Here is a 19,580-nt window from a genome sequence, read left to right as displayed (position 1 = left end):
ATCAGTGAGTATGGTGGGTGTACAGTAAACTACCACTGAGGGTGAATATGGAGTGCACAATTAACTACCACAGTGTATGAGCTGCATCTTTCAAGATTACATGCAGCAAAACCTACTCCCAGGATGAGTATGGGAACAATCTTCTATTCACAGCATGAGTATGGGCACAATCTACTATTCACAGCATGAGTATGGGCATAATCTACTATTCACAGCATGAGTATGCAGACCAGATTAAACTACCACTTACAGGATGAGTATGGGCTGCACAATAAACTACTAATCATAGATGAATATTGGGTGCACAATAAACTACTAATCATACATGAATATTGGGTGCACAATAATCTACTGCTCACCGGGCGCACAATACATAAAGCCAGTAGGCGGGGGCACAAGAGCTGGACCTCACTCCCCCGTAGTCACTGTTAGGTAAGTACAGGAACAACAAGACCAGTACGTATGATTATCTTGAGATGATTTTCTTATCTTGAGATGATTTCGGGTCTTTAGTGTCCCCACGGCCCGGTCGTCGACCAGGCCTCCACCCCCAGGAAGCAGCCCGTGACAGCTGACCAACTCCCAGGTACCTATTTACTGCTAGGTAGCAGGGGCATCAGGGTGAAAGAAACTCTGCCCATTGTTTCTCGCCGGCGCCCGGGATTGAACCCGGGATCACAGGATCACGCGTCCAGTGTTCTGTTCGCTCAGCCGCTGGCTCCCGCCGGCATTGATGGTAGCTGCATCAATGCACATATACTTAAATGTGTCAATAAAAACAAATATTACCTCGCCTGGCTCCCACGGCCTCACCAGCCCTCAGTCACCACCTCGTCAGGGTTCAGGAAGGACAGAAATGTCTCCACTTTCATTTAACTTACCATTTGATTTTTTATTGATTTTGTTGATTTATTAGTGGTCTCCCATACCCATCCTGTAGGTGGTAGTGGACCCCTATACTTATCCTGTAGGTGGTAGTGGACCCTCATACCCATCCTGTAGGTGGTAGTGGACCCTTATACTTATCCTGTAGGTGGTAGTGGACCCTCATACCCATCCTGTAGGTGGTAGTGGACACCATTCCTACCCCGTGGGCGGAAGTGGACCTCATACTTATCCCGTAGGCGGTAGTGGACACCATACTCATCCTGTGGGCGGTAGTGATCCCCATACCCACCCCGTGGGCGGAAGTGGACCCCCATTCCCACTCTGTGGGCGGTAGTGGACCACATACCCGTCCTGTGGGCTGTAGTGATGCCCATACCCACCCCGAGGGTGGTAGTGGCCCACATACCCACCCCGTGGGCGGTAGTGGACCCCATTCCCACCCCGTGGGCGGAAATGGACCCCCATTCCCACTCTGTGGGCGGTAGTGGACCACATACCCATCCTGTGGGCTGTAGTGAAGTCCATACCCACCCCGAAGGTGGTAGTGGACCACATACCCACCCCGTGGGCGGAAGTGCAAAACAAGGTAACATTGGCTCAGGAACTGAACCCTCCAAAATCATGTCAGTAAGCAAGTCACAGTATTTATAACCCTGTAGCACAGTTTATTGTACATCATTAGTCTTTTATAGCACAATTAGTACAAATAACTGGCCCACAACAGTCTCTAACCTGAGCAATATGTGATTAACAACTTACATGTAGTTTATTTGGCAATAATCACCTTACCTGGGATAAGAAATAATATAGGAGTTTCCTTGTTGGTTAACTTCAATTTTCCTGGTGACGTGCTGCCTCCTGTGTGTTCAGAGAGCTCCAGGTCACCGTCAGGACACCTGCCTGCTGTTGTAGTGAGAACGAGGGTAGGGTGTAGACGACACACCTGCTGTAGTGTGGACAAGGGTAGGGTGTAGACGACACACCTGCTGTAGTGTGGACAAGGGTAGGGTGTATACGACACACCTGCTGTAGTGTGGACAAGGGTAGGGTGTATACGACACACCTGCTGTAGTGTGGACAAGGGTAGGGTGTAGACGACACACCTGCTGTAGTGTGGACAAGGGTAGGGTGTAGACGACACACCTGCTGTAGTGTGGACAAGGGTAGGGTGTAGACGACACACCTGCTGTAGTGTGGACGAGGGTAGGGTGTAGACGACACACCTGCTGTAGTGTGGACGAGGGTAGGGTGTGGACGACACACCTGCTGTAGTGTGGACGAGGGTAGGGTGTGGACGACACACCTGCTGTAGTGTGGACGAGGGTAGGGTGTGGACGACACACCTGCTGTAGTGTGGACGAGGGTAGGGTGTAGACGACACACCTGCTGTAGTGTGGACGAGGGTAGGGTGTAGACGACACACCTGCTGTAGTGTGGACGACGGAAGGGTGTGGACGACACACCTGCTGTAGTGTGGACGAGGGTAGGGTGTGGACGACACACCTGCTGTAGCGTGGACGAGGGTAGGGTGTGGACGACACACCTGCTGTAGTGTGGACGAGGGTAGGGTGTAGACGACACACCTGCTGTAGTGTGGACGAGGGTAGGGTGTAGACGACACACCTGCTGTAGTGTGGACGACGGAAGGGTGTGGACGACACACCTGCTGTAGTGTGGACGAGGGTAGGGTGTGGACGACACACCTGCTGTAGCGTGGACGAGGGTAGGGTGTGGACGACACACCTGCTGGAGTGAGGACGTCAGCATGCCCCGGGGTGGAGTGAGCCAGCCACATTTCCTCATTCCACTCTGACACATCACCTCATAAGCCTATCACAAATTCGTACACATTATTGGCTACCGAAGACCTCTAGCAGATTGAGTTCGCTCATTTATTATGCACCTCATACCCACTGTTTAGTGGGCTATCACAGGATCAGCCCGTCCTCCTAAGGTGCCCCAACTTAATGAAACTATCGTACTAAAGTGCCCTTATCCTAACCTACCAGAGGACCCAAAACAGAAAACGGGACAATGTGTCAAATTCGCAACCCGCCACCATTCACTAGTACGACAATTCTGGGTTTTGGGAAAGTGTACGTCAAAATGTGACGTTCTATTAGGAGGACGGGTTACATGTCCATGTCGAAACCGTACTGCAAAGGTTGTACATATTATATATATATATATATATATATATATATATATATATATATATATATATATATATATATATATATATATATATATATATATATATATATATATATATATATATATATATATAAATGTGGGTGCTATGGAAGTTTAAGTGAACATGTATTAACATTTAATAACATTTAAAAGCCGTGTATATGTGTTACGGTAATGTTGTGACTGCTCAGGTGGGCATGGTGGAGGGAGGACCACGAGGACCCAGCAAGATGGCGGCGGTGAGGCTGAGAGTGACCCCTCTGGCCGGCTACCTGTTGGCCCTAGCCGTCTACAGCACCCTCATGCTCATAGTCACCCTGGACCCCGACCTCGACCCCCAGCAGCAGCAGCAGGAGGAGGGTGTCTCCCGCGGGCACCAGGCTCCCCAGCACCACCCCGCCGCCACCTTCCCTCACGCGCCCCTCACAAGGTAACGTAAACAGTAATAGTTTCTGTGTATGGAAAAAAACGTTCACGAAGTTCTGGGAAACGTTCAAGAAGTTCTGGGAAACGTTCAAGAAGTTCTGGGAAACGTTCAAGAAGTTCTGGGAAAAAATATTCAGGATAAACAAGGAGTAAAATTTAAACTTTTGCCCAATTAATGAAAGGGAAATTACAACTCAAGTCGATAACAGAGCTGCAGCACTACTCCCGACGCAAACAATAGACCTTGACAACATACGCGATGACTGCCACCTTATGAAACACATAACCATTGCAGAGGTCCATAAAACAATTATGGGTTTCAAGAACAAGGCGCCGGGCAACAGCAAGATAAATAAGATGGTATTATCCAACCTACCAGTGATTGCACTCCATCAATACACATGTATAATAAATGCAGCTCTTGCATCTGGACTATTCCCCCACATACTTCAAGAATGCCACAATAAGATTAATCCCCAAGCCAGGTAAACCCTCAACCCAAACTGAAAACTACAGGCCAATTTCCCTCCTCGAAGTACCAGGTAAAATATTCGAAAAAATTATCAATCAGAGACTGGTGAAGTACATGGAAGAGGAAGGGAAGTATAACACCAGGCAGCATGGGTTTAGAAACCGCAGAGGGGCCCATACAGCTATAGCTCTGATCTACCAGCATATAGCCAACGCAGTGTCGAAAAAAGATCAGTGTAACATAGTGCTTAAGAGACGTTTTAAAAGCCTTCGACTAAGTGTGGCACACAAGCCTAAAATATAAGATATCTGAACTAGGACTTCCTGAGAGATTTACTGCTACTCTCTGCAGCTTTGTAGACAACAGAACTGCTAGGCTTAATATCTTTTTTTTATCTTTATTTAAAAAAATACAATATAAATCACATATACATAAGTGTTACAAGGCAATTATACATTACAATTCTTAGTGAACAAGTGTTTCAGTAGTACAGAACAAGATCTTTAGAAAAAAAACTGAATGTTAAACTTATGTACCCACAAACGATTTACAAAAATTGGAGAATAAATTTACATTAAAATACAGGGGAAATCAGCAGCTACTTGGGTGACGTAATAGAACTGAAAAGTGGAGTACCACAAGGAAGCTGCCTCTTCCCCACTCTACTCAACATATATACAGCTGACCTACCCCAACCCCAACATGGAGAATACATCACATACGCTGATGATGTTACCCAAATAATATGCCAACCGGGACCATCAAAGCCGCTACTAGCCGACAAGACCAAGGCAGCAATTGAACTCATAAACAACTTTGAGAAGCAATGGAAAATTAGCATCAACAAACAAAAGTTTCAGATAATACACATTGCGAAAAGAAACCCGGACCCCATCATCCTTGACAACCATCCGATCCAATATGCGGAGGTAGGCAGAATACTGGAACATGATAAATAGAACAGGGATACAAACTCATGTAAGGGACCGACTAAACAGAGCCAAAGCAGCCTTAGGAAAATTGAGGAGATTCCGAAGCCTCAGTACTAACATTCAGATTCACCTATATAAGGCTCTAGTTCGGCCGCATCTAGAATATCCCCCAGTACCACTACACACCATAAAGAAAACTAACATGCAGAAACTGCAGGCAGTGCAAAATAAGGCGCTAAGGAGAGCAGCAAAACACTATCCACCATATGATCAAACAATCCAGGAGCTCCATGAGCTCTTGAACATTCAGCCACTAAACATCAGACTGCAGCACCAAGCCATCAGGGTGTGGAACACCATCGAAATGTTGGAGGACCCAATGTTAGAAAGATTGCTCCAAGATGAGACGCCCCGCTCCCCACAGCTGGTGGCCCAAGATAAGACGCCCCGCTCCCCACAGCTGGTGGCCCAAGAGCCTCGATTGATTAGATGCAAAACCCGCCCCACAGTACATAATTCCCAGATGAAATAGTAGTATTAGGCAACCTTCAGTCTCGGGAGACTATGGAGTTGCGCTCTGGTTGTCAATCCTGGTGCAGCGTCTGGTGTGACTGATGAGGCCAATCCGAGAGTGGCAGTCCATCCCACACCGAGCACAAACGAAGTCCGATTCTGGTCTGTCTTCCTGGCTACCGGCTTCCCTTCTCTGTCTCTTTGCCTCCGATTTCTTGGCAAGTGACTCCTCGAACTTGGAGAGACCTCTCTGAACAGACTGCCTCCAGGCTGAACTGTCTACGGCCAGTGTTTCCCACGTGGCAAGATCGACGTCCATGGCTTTCAGGTCTCTCTTGCATACGTCTTTATACCGTAGCTTTGTATTTCATCTTTGTACAGATGAAATACTGACCAGATATCCTTCCCCCATAATTGGAAAAAATGAGTGTATGTGTGTATAGTTGTGTATATGCATATGTATATTGGTGTATATTATATATGTATGTATGTGTGCATGTATTAATAACTCAATAAATAATAAAATAAAGAGCCTTAAACAGAACAACATGTGTGGAAGCATCGGAGTGTGTATATATGAATGCTACACAGTATTCATCTATGGACATCCATATACGGTGAAACACATGTGAAGAACCTCTCACACACTCACAGCTCCCTGACAAGAGAGAGCCAGCTTAGCTTAGCTGCCAACACCCACACATGGTGTCAGCAAGGCGGACAGCCCGCCTGCTTTCATACCTCTCACTGTATTTCCCACTTCTATACTTCCCTTCACCTATGCCTCTCCTTCCTCTTTACTCCCTCCCCCCCCCCAAAAAAAGGAAGTAAACGCAAACATAATAATAACATTTATAAAAAAAATATAATAATAAATTTATAATGTAAACAGTAATATATATATTTAATTCTTTTTATACAGAAGAATATTTCATTAATCCATAAAATGTATTATAAATTGCGTTTAATAATAATTCATAATAATAGCTGTATGTGGATAATAAAATAATTTAAGTGGCATAAAGTTATGATATATTTATACCTGACGAGGTGAGGCTTCCATGCCGACGCTGCGTATCCCAGCACGCGTCTGACATAGGTTGTGCTGATTCTTTTCAAACAGTCAATATTGTGAATATATAAATGCCACTATGATGCTGGGATTATGTCCACTCTTAAGACCCTTCCTCTGTATGATTCCTGGTGATGATTGTTAGTAGTCTTCACACCATCATTACCTTACACTTGCTGCAGTTGAACTCTTAGGTGGCCCACCAGTACTCTCCCTTCTGGGTGATAGAGTGGATGTGTGCTGCTCCGTCTGGATGTCATGGTGGATGAGTAATGGCTGACTCTTCTCCAGGCCTCGACGTGCCGCCATGCGGGTGAGACGCGTGGATGACTTCTACAACTGGATGAAGGTTCCCCAGACCTCCTGTGACAAGCTTCTCTCGCTTGGTGGGACCTATTGTAAAGGGTGAGTGGTGGCCCAGTGGTGGTGGGTCAGTGGTGGGTCAGTGGTGGTGGTGGGTCAGTGGTGGTGGGTCAGTGGTGGTGGGCCAGTGGTGGTGGGCCAGTGGTGGTGGGTCAGTGGTGGTGGTGGCTCAGTGGTGGTGGGTCAGTGGTGGTGGGCCAGTGGTGGTGGCCCAGTTATATATGGTGGACTAACACTGAAAGATTGAGTAGTTACCGACAGTTATACATTTACAGTACTGTAATTAACCTATGTATCACGCTGTGAATATTTTTTTTAGATAAAATTGTTATACTTATTATTATTATTCAATGAAATCACATTTATTTAGTTATTTATACTATGACATGAAAAAGAACGGTTGTTAGTGCAGTCGCTATTAGGGCAGCTCACATTAATAAAAAAAAAGTACAAATAAAGTAGACTGCTTGGTGACGTCTCCACAGTGAAGTAGACTGCTTGGTGACGTCTCCACAGTGAAGTAACTGCTTGGTGACGTCTCCACAGTGAAGTAACTGCTTGGTGATGTCTCCACAGTGAAGTAACTGCTTGGAGACGTCTCCACAGTGAAGTAGACTGCTTGGAGACGTCTCCACAGTGAAGTAGACTGCTTGGTGACGTCTCCACAGTGAAGTAGACTGCTTGGTGACGTCTCCACAGTGAAGTAACTGCTTGGTGACGTCTCCACAGTGAAGTAACTGCTTGGTGACGTCTCCACAGTGAAGTAGACTGCTTGGTGACGTCTCCACAGTGAAGTAACTGCTTGGTGACGTCTCCACAGTGAAGTAGACTGCTTGGTGACGTCTCCACAGTGAAGTAACTACTTGGTGACGTCTTCACAGTGAAGTAGACTGCTTGGTGACGTCTCCACAGTGAAGTAGACTGCTTGGTGACGTCTCCACAGTGAAGTAACTACTTGGTGACGTCTTCACAGTGAAGTAGACTGCTTGGTGACGTCTCCACAGTGAAGTAGACTGCTTGGTGACGTCTCCACAGTGAAGTAGACTGCTTGGTGACGTCTCCACAGTGAAGTAACTACTTGGTGACGTCTCCACAGTGAAGTAGACTGCTTGGTGACGTCTCCACAGTGAAGTAACTGCTTGGTGACGTCTCCACAGTGAAGTAACTACAAGATAAAACATAAAAGAGGGCAAAAATTGAAATACTTTATTATGGAAAAAATGACTTAACAACAAATAAAAATAGTTCCTTCTAGATTTGGCAATATTACAATGTGCAAAATGAACAAAATAATCAAAGAAACAATTTAACGTTACGTTAAGGAACAAACAATAAAATGGATCGGGAACACTGTATGCCAGGCTGCGTAACTCTACTGCCACACAGAGTCCTATGTTAGCAGATCCAGGCAGTGTAGCACTGAGGAGTATTCTGAAGTGTTGATTAATGATTGATTGATGAAGATTAATCCACCCAAAAGGTGGCACGGGCATGAATAGCCCGTAAGTGATGGCCCTTATGAGCCATTACCAGTATCAAGAGCTGATACTGGAGATGTGTGGAGGTGCGACTGCACCCTGCGTGACGGGAGATGTCTCCCGTGTGAAGTGTGGTGGTGTTGTTGTTGTTAAAGATTTAGCTACTCAGGACGAAGTGTCCATGTAGCACGGGCTATGGTGAGCCCGTAAAATGTGTGGTGGTGGCTAGCTTCTATTTATATGGGAGCTGGACTAAGGTAGGTGGCGCTGGTGTCTTCGATAATTGGAGGTCGGGTCACACAAACTACCATTGTGCTGGTTCCCGGCCGGTAGTGTGAGCTCCCAGCCATCAGGTGTGATGGGGTGCCGGCGCTGGAGTGTAGAGGGGAGTAGACTAAAGATGATTGATTGATGCAGGTTCGAATCCTTCTCATTTCTCCAACTGATTTTCTCTATTATTATTATTATTATTATTATTATTATTATTATTATTATTATTATTATGCCATTAATATAATTATAAAATGCGGAAAACATTTAGATGTTAATTTAGAGGGGCCAGATTCACGAAGCAGTTACGCAAGTACTTACGAACGTGTACATCTTTCCTCAATCTTTGATACCTTTGGTTACATTTATTAAACATTTTATAAGCATGCAAACTTGCTAATCAACTGTTGTTATTGTTATAAACAGCCTCCTGGTGCTTCCGAGCTCATTAACTCTTTAGTAATTGTAAACAAAGCCGCCAAAGATTGAGAAAAGATGGACAGGTTCGTAAGTGCTTGCGTAACTGCTTCGTGAATCTGGCACGGGCAGGGAGGGAAGGGGGGGGGGGTTGCCTGCTTGTCTTAACTGACTATAATAATGTTGACCTATCCCAACCTAACTTTCAGCACCGCTCCTGTGCCAGGTAAGTTACGGGCTCACCATAGCCCGTGCTACTTGGAACTTGTTCCGAGTAGCTGAATCTATAACAAGAACAACAACCCAACCTAACCCAACGTAGCCTTACCCAACCTAACTATTGTAACCTAATCTAATCTAACCTTAACTATTGTAACCTAGCCTAGCCTAACGTTACCTGACTTCACCTTACCTTACCCTACCTTACCTAACCTAAACCAACCCATCTCGATTGATTGATGAAGATTAAGCCACCACGAGAGGTGGTTTAATCTTCACTTAATCTTAACCACAAGAGGTATTCATGCATGGGCATGAATAACCCGTAGCTGGTGGTAGACATTAGGAGCGAATGTAAGTCTTTGGTGGTGTAACAAGTCGATGTATCTCTGAACATATCTCCCCCTGTGATATGTTGATATCTTGCTGTATATACTTGATATCTAGCGGTATAATCACAGCAAGAAATCCAGCCAACCATCCCATCTGGGAATGGGTTCCATTGAGCCGTGTGTAATGTGGTGGTGTGTGTGTCAGGGGCGTCGACAACGACAAGTATGTGTGCCTGGACGACGACGTCGCCCTCAGACCCGGCAACTGTACCGTCTACTCCTTCGGCATCGGCAACGACGCCACCTTCGACGACCAGGTACATATATATATATATATACTTTACATATATTATATAACCAGGCACATATATACTCCTTTGGCATCGGCAACGACGCCACCTTCGACGACCAGGTACGCCCATCTCTCCCCCGACTCCCGGGCAGATGACGCCGATGTAACGTTTATCATTCTTATATATATATACAGTATATATATATATATATATATATATATATATATATATATATATATATATATATATATATATATATATATATATATATATATATATAATATGACAGTGTCAGACCACAGAGGAAAATTGAAACAGGAATTTCCTTAAGTACTTTCGTATATTAATACATCTTCAGAAGGAGTCTGAAGATGTATTAATATACGAAAGTACTTAAGGAAATTCCTGTTTCAATTTTCCTCCGTGGTCTGACACTGTCACATTTTTAATCACGTGTTTATTTTTCGTGATTTACACACATTATATAATATATATATAAAGAATCATTGATGGAACTCTAAACATTTCCTTCAATGCCTTTTATGTCCTTTTCTCCAAGGCTATGGGTCTCCTTTCCAACCAGAGGTGGTACCCCCTTCTATAGATACATGAAACTGTACATACAATAGCTTAAAACATTAAGTTCAAATGATTCCTCCAGGGTCTCGAACTTAGGCCGCCAGAAGTGGGTATTACACCCATTCAACCAACGACAGCGTTCATGGTTAGTGAACAGAGTACTGGGCTGCCACTCTGGTGATCTAGGTTCGAACCTTTTGAGGGATCATTTGAGTTTACTATTGAAAAACTGTTGCTTGGGGACCATTGAAGCTCTACATGTATATATGTGTATTGTATCGTTACACAGGCTAGTTACTTCGGGTGTGAAGTGTACATGTTTGACCCAAGTGTCAACAAGACGGTCATCATCAACACCAACCTTAAGAATCAACACTTCTACCCTATTGGTCTGCACGTCACACACTTTGTGAGTACCCGCTCGTACCCGCGCGCTCATTGTTCAAACTTTACGATAGCAATGTATCGGATAACGTGATGATTAGTTCCGGGTACGGTATGTTATTTTGTTATGGCACTGTCTTGGGTTTAAGGCCTAGCAGCCTGGTTTGGTGTTGGGTCTATCATCCTCTGCAGGGTAATTAAGGCCAAGACAATAGGCTACTGAGCAGCCACCAGGTTTAGTGTTGGGCTTAAGGCCTATCCCCAGCCTCTACAGGGTTATTAAGGCCGCCACAACAGCTTACTCACCAAGCAGAAAGTATACTTCAGTCTTGAACATTGTCAATGACTAAAGTAAACAGTATATACATACACCGAGAAGCTGGATATACACACCTCTGTGTCTATATACACTTTCTACCGGTGTATTCATACTAGATATTGGTGTGTCGAGGAAACACTGATAGATTTCATGGTTTCAGAACAGCAGCTTCAACATACAGTATACTGACAACTATACTGAGTTTATCCAGGGCGAGTTTGACACCTACGACAGTATACGCTCCCGTCTGGGCCACCAGCAGCGTCCTGTCCACTACCTCAAGGTCAGTCTGTCTCCCGTCCCAGCCTCTGGTAATGACAGTACTTACCTGCAAGCTAATCAGAAATGCATTTATTTATTTATTTATTTATTTACAGAAAGATACATTGGGGTTAAAGAGAACATAGTAATAAGGATGATTTTACAGTCTTGTAAAGCCATTAGCACGCATAGCGTTTCGGGCAAGAAATTCAGGCATTTCACCTTTGTAAACGCACATTAATGACGCTATGTAAAAAGACACATCAAACACTGTTTATGTAGGACATGTAAATCCGTATATTTATGTTTGTAGCTTGGCCTAGCATTGTAAAAGCACTACAATCACCTTCTGTGGTTGATTATTCAATAAATTCCTGAACTATATGTTTAATAGATCTTTCACCCTGTCCATGGAGGACAGAAGAAAATGTATATATGCTGGTTAGCATGGTAAATGTCTGGCCACGTCTGTGGTAGAAAAATAATAATAATACATATAATAATAACAAAGTACTTACACCAACTAGGTGATCAAACGTACAGATACGGACCGTTGCCGCCACCAATATTCACGTTGTCTACCATAACTTTTGTAGATGGCTTAGAAGAAGCAAAACCAAACTTACACAGTCTTAGGCCCAGAATAGCCTAATATATATATATATATATATATATATATATATATATATATATATATATATATATATATATATATATATATATATATGTGTATATATATATATATATATATATATATATATATATATATATATATATATATATATATATATATATATATATATATATATATATATATACTAGTTTTTGCATATTTAATGCCTCTAACCTCTCCTCGTAGCTCTTGCCCTTCAGTTCTGGGAGCCACTTAGTAGCATGTCTTTGCATCTTTTCCAGTTTGTTGATGTGCTTCTTAAGATATGGGCACCACACAACCGCTGCATATTCTAGCTTTGGCCTAACAAAAGTTGTGAACAATTTTTTTAGTATATCGCCATCCATGTATTTAAAAGCAATTCTGAAGTTAGAAAGCGTGGCATAGGCTCCTCGCACAATATTCCTTATGTGGTCCTCAGGTGATAGTTTTCTATCTAGAACCACCCCTAGATCTCTTTCTTTATCAGAATTCTTTAAAGATTTCTCACATAATATATAGGTTGTGTGGGGTCTATGTTCTCCTATTCCACATTCCATAACATGGCATTTATTCACATTAAATTTCATTTGCCAAGTGGTGCTCCAGATACTTATTTTGTCCAGGTCATCTTGAAGGGCATGACAATCATCTAAGTTTCTTATCCTTCCTATTATCTTAGCATCATCAGCAAACATGTTCATATAATTATGTATACCAACTGGTAGATCATTTATGTAGACAATAAACATCACTGGTGCAAGAACTGAACCCTGTGGTACTCCACTTGTGACATTTCTCCAGTCCGATACATTGTCTCTGATTACTGCCCTCATTTTTCTATCAGTCAGAAAATTTTTCATCCATGTTAGAAGCTTACCTGTCACCCCTTCAATATTTTCCAGTTTCCAGAACAACCTCTTATGTGGAACTCTGTCAAAAGCCTTTTTAAGGTCCAGATAGATGCAGTCAACCCAACCATCTCTTTCCTGTAATATCTCTGTTGCTCGATCATAGAAACTGAGTAAATTCGATGCACATGATCTTCCAGATCGAAAACCATACTGTCTGTCTCATATCATTTCTCTCCAGGTGTTCTACCCATTTAGTTTTAATTATTTAGTTTTAATAATAGTGTGTATGTGTGTGTGTGTGTACTCACCTAGTTGTACTCACCTAGTTGTGTTTGCGGGGGTTGAGCTCTGGCTCTTTGGTCCCGCCTCTCAACCGTCAATCAACAGGTGTACAGATTCCTGAGCCTATCGGGCTCTGTCATATCTACACTTGAAACTGTGTATGGAGTCAGCCTCCACCACTTCACTTCCTAATGCATTCCATTTGTCAACCACTCTGACACTAAAAAAGTTCTTTCTAATATCTCTGTGGCTCATTTGGGCACTCAGTTTCCACCTGTGTCCCCTAGTACGTGTGCCCCTTGTGTTAAATAGACTGTCTTTATCTACCCTATCAATCCCCTTCAGAATCTTGAATGTGGTGATCATGTCCCCCCTAACTCTTCTGTCTTCCAGCGAAGTGAGGTTTAATTCCCGTAGTCTCTCCTCGTAGCTCATACCTCTCAGCTCGGGTACTAGTCTGGTGGCAAACCTTTGAACCTTTTCCAGTTTAGTCTTATCCTTGACTAGATATGGACTCCATGCTGGGGCTGCATACTCCAGGATTGGCCTGACATATGTGGTATACAAAGTTCTGAATGATTCTTTACACAAGTTTCTGAATGCCGTTCGTATGTTGGCCAGCCTGGCATATGCCGCTGATGTTATCCGCTTGATATGTGCTGCAGGAGACAGGTCTGGCGTGATATCAACCCCCAAGTCTTTTTCCTTCTCTGACTCCTGAAGAATTTCCTCTCCCAGATGATACCTTGTATCTGGCCTCCTGCTCCCTACACCTATCTTCATTACATTACATTTGGTTGGATTAAACTCTAACAACCATTTGTTCGACCATTCCTTCAGCTTGTCTAGGTCTTCTTGAAGCCTCAAACAGTCCTCTTCTGTTTTAATCCTTCTCATAATTTTAGCATCGTCCGCAAACATTGAGAGAAATGAATCGATACCCTCCGGGAGATCATTTACATATATCAGAAACAAGATAGGACCGAGTACAGAGCCCTGTGGGACTCCACTGGTGACTTCACGCCAATCGGAGGTCTCACCCCTCACCGTAACTCTCTGCTTCCTATTGCTTAGATACTCCCTTATCCACTGGAGCACCTTACCAGCTACACCTGCCTGTCTCTCCAGCTTATGTACCAGCCTCTTATGCGGTACTGTGTCAAAGGCTTTCCGACAATCCAAGAAAATGCAGTCCGCCCAGCCCTCTCTTTCTTGCTTAATCTGTGTCACCTGATCGTAGAATTCTATCAAGCCTGTAAGGCAAGATTTACCCTCCCTGAATCCATGTTGGCGATTTGTCACGAAGTCCCTTCTCTCCAGATGTGTTACCAGGTTTTTTCTCACGATCTTCTCCATCACCTTGCATGGTATACAAGTCAAGGACACTGGCCTGTAGTTCAGTGTGTGTGTGTGTGTGTGTGTGTGTGTGTGTGTGTGTGTGTGTGTGTGTGTGTGTGTGTGTGTGTGTGTGTGTGTGTGTGTATGTGTGTGTGTGTGTGTGTGTGTGTGTGTGTGTGTGTGTGTATGTGTGTGTGTGTGTGTGTGTACTCACCTAATTGTACTCACCTAATTGTGCTTGCGGGGGTTGAGCTCTGGCTCTTTGGTCCCGCCTCTCAACCGTCAATCAACTGGTGTACAGATTCCTGAGCCTATTGGGCTCTATCATATCTACATTTGAAACTGTGTATGGAGTCAGCCTCCACCACATCACTTCCTAATGCATTCCCTTTACTAACTACTCTGACACTGAAAAAGTTCTTTCTAACGTCTCTGTGGCTCATTTGGGTACTCAGCTTCCACCTGTGTCCCCTTGTTCGCGTCCCACCAGTGTTGAATAGTTCATCCTTGTTTACCCGGTCGATTCCCCTGAGGATTTTGTAGGTTGTGATCATGTCCCCCCTTACTCTTCTGTCTTCCAGTGTCGTGAGGTGCATTTCCCGCAGCCTTTCCTCATAACTCATGCCTCTTAGTTCTGGGACTAGTCTAGTAGCATACCTTTGGACTTTTTCCAGCTTCGTCTTGTGCTTGACAAGGTACGGGCTCCATGCTGGGGCCGCATACTCCAGGATTGGTCTTACATATGTGGTGTACAAGATTCTGAATGATTCCTTACACAGGTTCCTGAACGCCGTTCTGATGTTAGCCAGCCTCGCATATGCCGCAGACGTTATTCTCTTTATGTGGGCTTCAGGAGACAGGTTTGGTGTGATATCAACTCCTAGATCTTTCTCTCTGTCTGTTTCATTAAGTACTTCATCTCCTATTCTGTATCCTGTGCCTGGCCTCCTGTTTCCACTGCCTAGTTTCATTACTTTGCATTTACTCGGGTTGAACTTCAACAGCCATTTGTCGGACCATTCACTCAGTCTATCCAGGTCATCTTGTAGCCTCCTACTATCATCCTCTGTTTCAATCCTCCTCATAATTTTTGCATCGTCGGCAAACATTGAGAGGAACGAATCTATACCCTCTGGGAGATCATTTACATATACCAGAAACAGTATAGGTCCAAGGACTGACCCCTGCGGGACTCCACTTGTGACGTCTCGCCAATCTGAGGCCTCACCCCTCACACAGACTCGTTGTCTCCTGTTGCTTAGGTATTCCTCTATCCACCGGAGTACCTTCCCTCTCACCCCAGCCTGCATCTCCAACTTTCGCACTAGCCTCTTGTGTGGTACTGTATCAAAGGCTTTCTGACAATCCAAAAATATGCAGTCTGCCCACCCTTCTCTTTCTTGCCTTATTTTTGTTGCCTGGTCGTAGAATTCAAGTAACCCTGTGAGGCAGGACCTGCCATCCCTGAACCCATGTTGATGCTGTGTTACAAAGTTCCTTCGCTCCAGATGCTCCACTAGTTTTTTTCGCACAATCTTCTCCATCAGCTTGCATGGTATGCAGGTTAGGGACACTGGCCTGTAGTTCAGTGCCTCCTGTCTATCCCCTTTCTTGTATATCGGGACTACGTTAGCTGCTTTCCAAATATCTGGCAGTTCCCCTGTTGCCAGTGATTTGTTATACACTATGGAGAGTGGTAGGCTCAGTTCTCTTGCTCCTTCCTTTAGAACCCAAGGGGAGATTCCATCTGGGCCTATAGCCTTCGTCACGTCCAACTCTAGTAAACACTTCCTTACTTCCCCACTGGTAATCTCAAACTCTTCCAGTGGTTCCTGGTTAGCTATTCCCTCACTTACCTCTGGAATTTCTCCTTGTTCTAAGGTGAAGACCTCCTGGAATTTCTTATTCAATTCCTCACACACTTCCTTGTCATTTGTAGTGAATCCTTCCGCCCCTATCCTTAATCTCATAACCTGTTCCTTTACTGTTGTTTTTCTCCTAATGTGGCTATGCAACAATTTAGGCTGAGTCTTTGCCTTGCTTGCGATGTCATTTTCGTAATGTCTTTCTGCCTCTCTTCTCATCCTGACATATTCATTCCTGGCATTCTGGTATCTTTCTCTGCTCTCCAGTGTCCTGTTATTTCTATAGTTTCTCCATGCCCTTTTACTTTGCTGCTTAGCTAGCCTACATCTTTGATTAAACCATGGGTTTCTCATCTTCATTTCTCTGTTTTCCTTTTGGACTGGGACAAACTTGTTTGCTGCGTCCTTGCACTTCTGCGTGATGTAATCCATCATATCTTGGGCCGTCTTTCCCCTGAGCTCTGTTTCCCATGCTATATCTGTTAGGAATTTTCTTATCCCCTCATAGTTTCCCTTTCGGTATGCTAACCTTTTGGTTTCGGTATCCCTCCTCGAGTTCAATAACCCTTCTTCAATCAAGTACTCAAACACCAGTACACTGTGGTCGCTCATTCCTACTGGGTCCTCAAAACCGATTTCTCTTATGTCGGAGTCGTTCAGAGTGAAGACTAGGTCGAGTCTTGCTGGTTCGTCATTTCCTCTCATCCTTGTGGGTTCTCCGACATGCTGGGTTAAAAAGTTGCTTGTCACTACCTCCAATAGTTTGGCTCTCCACGTATCCTCGCCTCCATGCGGTTCCTTGTTCTCCCAGTCAATCTTTCCGTGATTGAAGTCGCCCATGATGAGCAGGTGGGATCTATTTCTACAGGCAGCAGAGGCTGCCCTCTCAATTATAGTGTTAACTGCCTTGTTGTTGTTTTCATACTCTTGACTGGGTCTCCTGTCATTTGGTGGAGGGTTGTATATTACTGCTACTACTATTCTTGGTCCTCCCATTGTTATGGTGCCTGCTATGTAGTCTCTGAACTCCTCACAGCCCGGGATGGCCATCTCCTTAAAACTCCATTCCCTTCTCATGAGTAGGGCCACTCCGCCTCCTCCTCTACCTTCCCTCTCTTTCCTTATTACTGTATACTCCTGGGGAAACACGGCATTCGTTATGATTGCAGAGAGTTTTGTTTCAGTGAGTCCGATTACATCTGGGTTAACTTCTTGTGCTCTTTCCCTTAGTTCACTTGTCTTGCTTGTGATCCCATCTATGTTCGAGTACATCACCCTGAAACTGACTCTCTTCTGCTTCTTTTCTGGGGTGTTTTTCTTTTCTTTTTCTTTTCTTGTGTGTGTGTGTGTGTGTGTGTGTGTGTGTGTGTGTGTGTGTGTGTGTGTGTGTGTGTGTGTGTGTGTGTGCCGTAGAGTGCCAGAGGTGTTGACGTGTGGTGTACTCCCCAGCTGGACATCGAGAACACAGAGTGGAGCGTCCTGCCCTACATGATGGAGCGAGGCCTGCTGGCGGGGGTGAGGCAGCTGGCTGTGGAGGTCCACACCATGGACATTATCACCGCTCCTCCACACCAGGTGGGTCCCTGCCTCTCATGTAACGTATAAGATTAACGAATAGAAAAAATTAATTCTGAGATAAAGTGTGAGGGTTTGGGGTGAGGGAGGTAGAGAGGTGGGAGGGAGGAGTAAGGAGTCTGGGAGTAGCCGGGAGTGGTCAGGTGAAAGGAAAGTTTGACAAGAAGCGGAGGGAGAGATTGAGAACACGGAGGGGAGTAGAAAGTAGTAAAAAGTAGAAAAGTAGAAGAGTAGAAAGGGCTGCCACCATCCTTTCTAAAACTCAGTACATACAAGATACGGAATGGAACTTGTCTGTATCACAAAATTACTGAGTCATTTAAATTACTGAATTACTGGGGAGTCAAAAATGACTCCCCCCCCCCCCCCCCCCCGTCCGGCCGACAGCCTGGTCTCGGCTGTTGTTCAATCATCCAGCCTCTCTATCTGCTCTGTTCTCTGCTGATCCCATGCTCTCGAGTGTACAGTTCCCTGGGTATTTATGGAGGGACCCTTGGAGCTAGCTCTGCCTACTAAGTAGATAGCCTCAGGCCATCTACCTACTATGCCTTAAACGGCGGCATGTTTGAAATACACACCTGGCTACCTTGTCTGCAATTACCGGCTTAGCAGAAGCAAGGACAATTCACACGACCTGACCCCTGGTCAACCTGTAGTCAATAACACTCTAGAGATGTGAGTTATTAATTGATAAGGTCAGACAATCCAGCGCCTCAAATATCATGTATGACTGACTGTTCTATGTGAAATATTAACTAAACACCTATATGGTGTTTAGTTAATATTTCCTACACCCACCTGACCCCTACACCGACTTGACCCCTACACCCACCACCTACACCGACTTGACCCCTACACCGACTTGATCCCTACACCCACTTGACCCCTACACCCACCACCTACACCCACTTGACCCCTACACCCACCACCTACACCCACTTGACCCCTACACCCACTTGACCCCTACACCCACCACCTACACCCACTTGACCCCTACACCCACTTGACCCCCTACACCCACCACCTACACCCACTTGACCCCTACACCCACCACCTACACCCACTTGACCCCTACACCCACCACCTACACCCACTTGACCCCTACACCCACTTGACCCCCTACACCCACCACCTACACCCACTTGACCCCTACACCCACCACCTACACCCACTTGACCCCTACTGTGCCCCCCTAACACAGTTACCGTTGCAGGTGGTGAAGCTGCTACAGAGGTACTGGGAGGTGATGCAGGCACTGAGCCAGCAAGGGTTCCTGAGGGCCAGCTACCGGCCCACCGTGGTCCTGGAGTCCCTCTACCATGTACCCGGCCACAACAGGACCATCCCCACCTGCTTCGAGGTCCTCTTCCTTCGTCGGGGCGTTGTTGCTGCTCCCGTGTCTTGACCTGCCCTTGTACACTAGGGTGTCGTCGTGTCCTGGAGTGTCCTGGGGTGTCGTCGTGTCCTGGGGTGTCGTCGTGTCCTGGGGTGTCCTGGGGTGTCGTCGTGTCCTGGGGTGTCCTGGATTGTCGTCGTGTCCTGGGGTGTTGTCGTGTCCTGGAGTGTCGTCGTGTCCTGGAGTGTCGTCGTGTCATAGGGTGTC

General features: G+C 45.1%; 1 protein-coding gene across 1 annotated transcript; it reads left to right on the top strand.

Moving 5' to 3' along the window:
- Positions 1–1,768: 1,768 nt before the first annotated feature.
- Positions 1,769–19,521, top strand: LOC123757711 (probable methyltransferase-like protein 24). Its single transcript, XM_069327252.1, has 8 exons — positions 1,769–1,799; positions 3,273–3,511; positions 6,788–6,901; positions 9,781–9,892; positions 10,737–10,856; positions 11,311–11,433; positions 17,852–17,977; positions 19,191–19,521. Exons 2-8 carry the CDS (start codon positions 3,279–3,281, stop codon positions 19,380–19,382), a joined length of 1,020 nt encoding a protein of 339 aa, XP_069183353.1. The 5' UTR covers positions 1,769–1,799; positions 3,273–3,278; the 3' UTR covers positions 19,383–19,521.
- Positions 19,522–19,580: the final 59 nt, after the last annotated feature.

The sequence above is a fragment of the Procambarus clarkii genome, chromosome 19, assembly GCF_040958095.1.
Source record: "Procambarus clarkii isolate CNS0578487 chromosome 19, FALCON_Pclarkii_2.0, whole genome shotgun sequence".
Classification (NCBI taxonomy): domain Eukaryota; kingdom Metazoa; phylum Arthropoda; class Malacostraca; order Decapoda; family Cambaridae; genus Procambarus; species Procambarus clarkii.
This window is presented reverse-complemented; position numbering and strand designations above follow the sequence as displayed.

What these genes read in the sequence shown, in the direction of transcription:
- LOC123757711 (XM_069327252.1), top strand. Translation starts at nt 3,279, where the DNA reads ATGGTGGAGGGAGGACCACGAGGACCCAGCAAGATGGCGGCGGTGAGG. An exon ending in CCTCACGCGCCCCTCACAAG is followed by an intron (nt 3,512 to 6,787) that starts GTAACGTAAACA and finishes ACTCTTCTCCAG; the next exon opens with GCCTCGACGTGCCGCCATGC. An exon ending in TCACCGCTCCTCCACACCAG is followed by an intron (nt 17,978 to 19,190) that starts GTGGGTCCCTGC and finishes TTACCGTTGCAG; the next exon opens with GTGGTGAAGCTGCTACAGAG.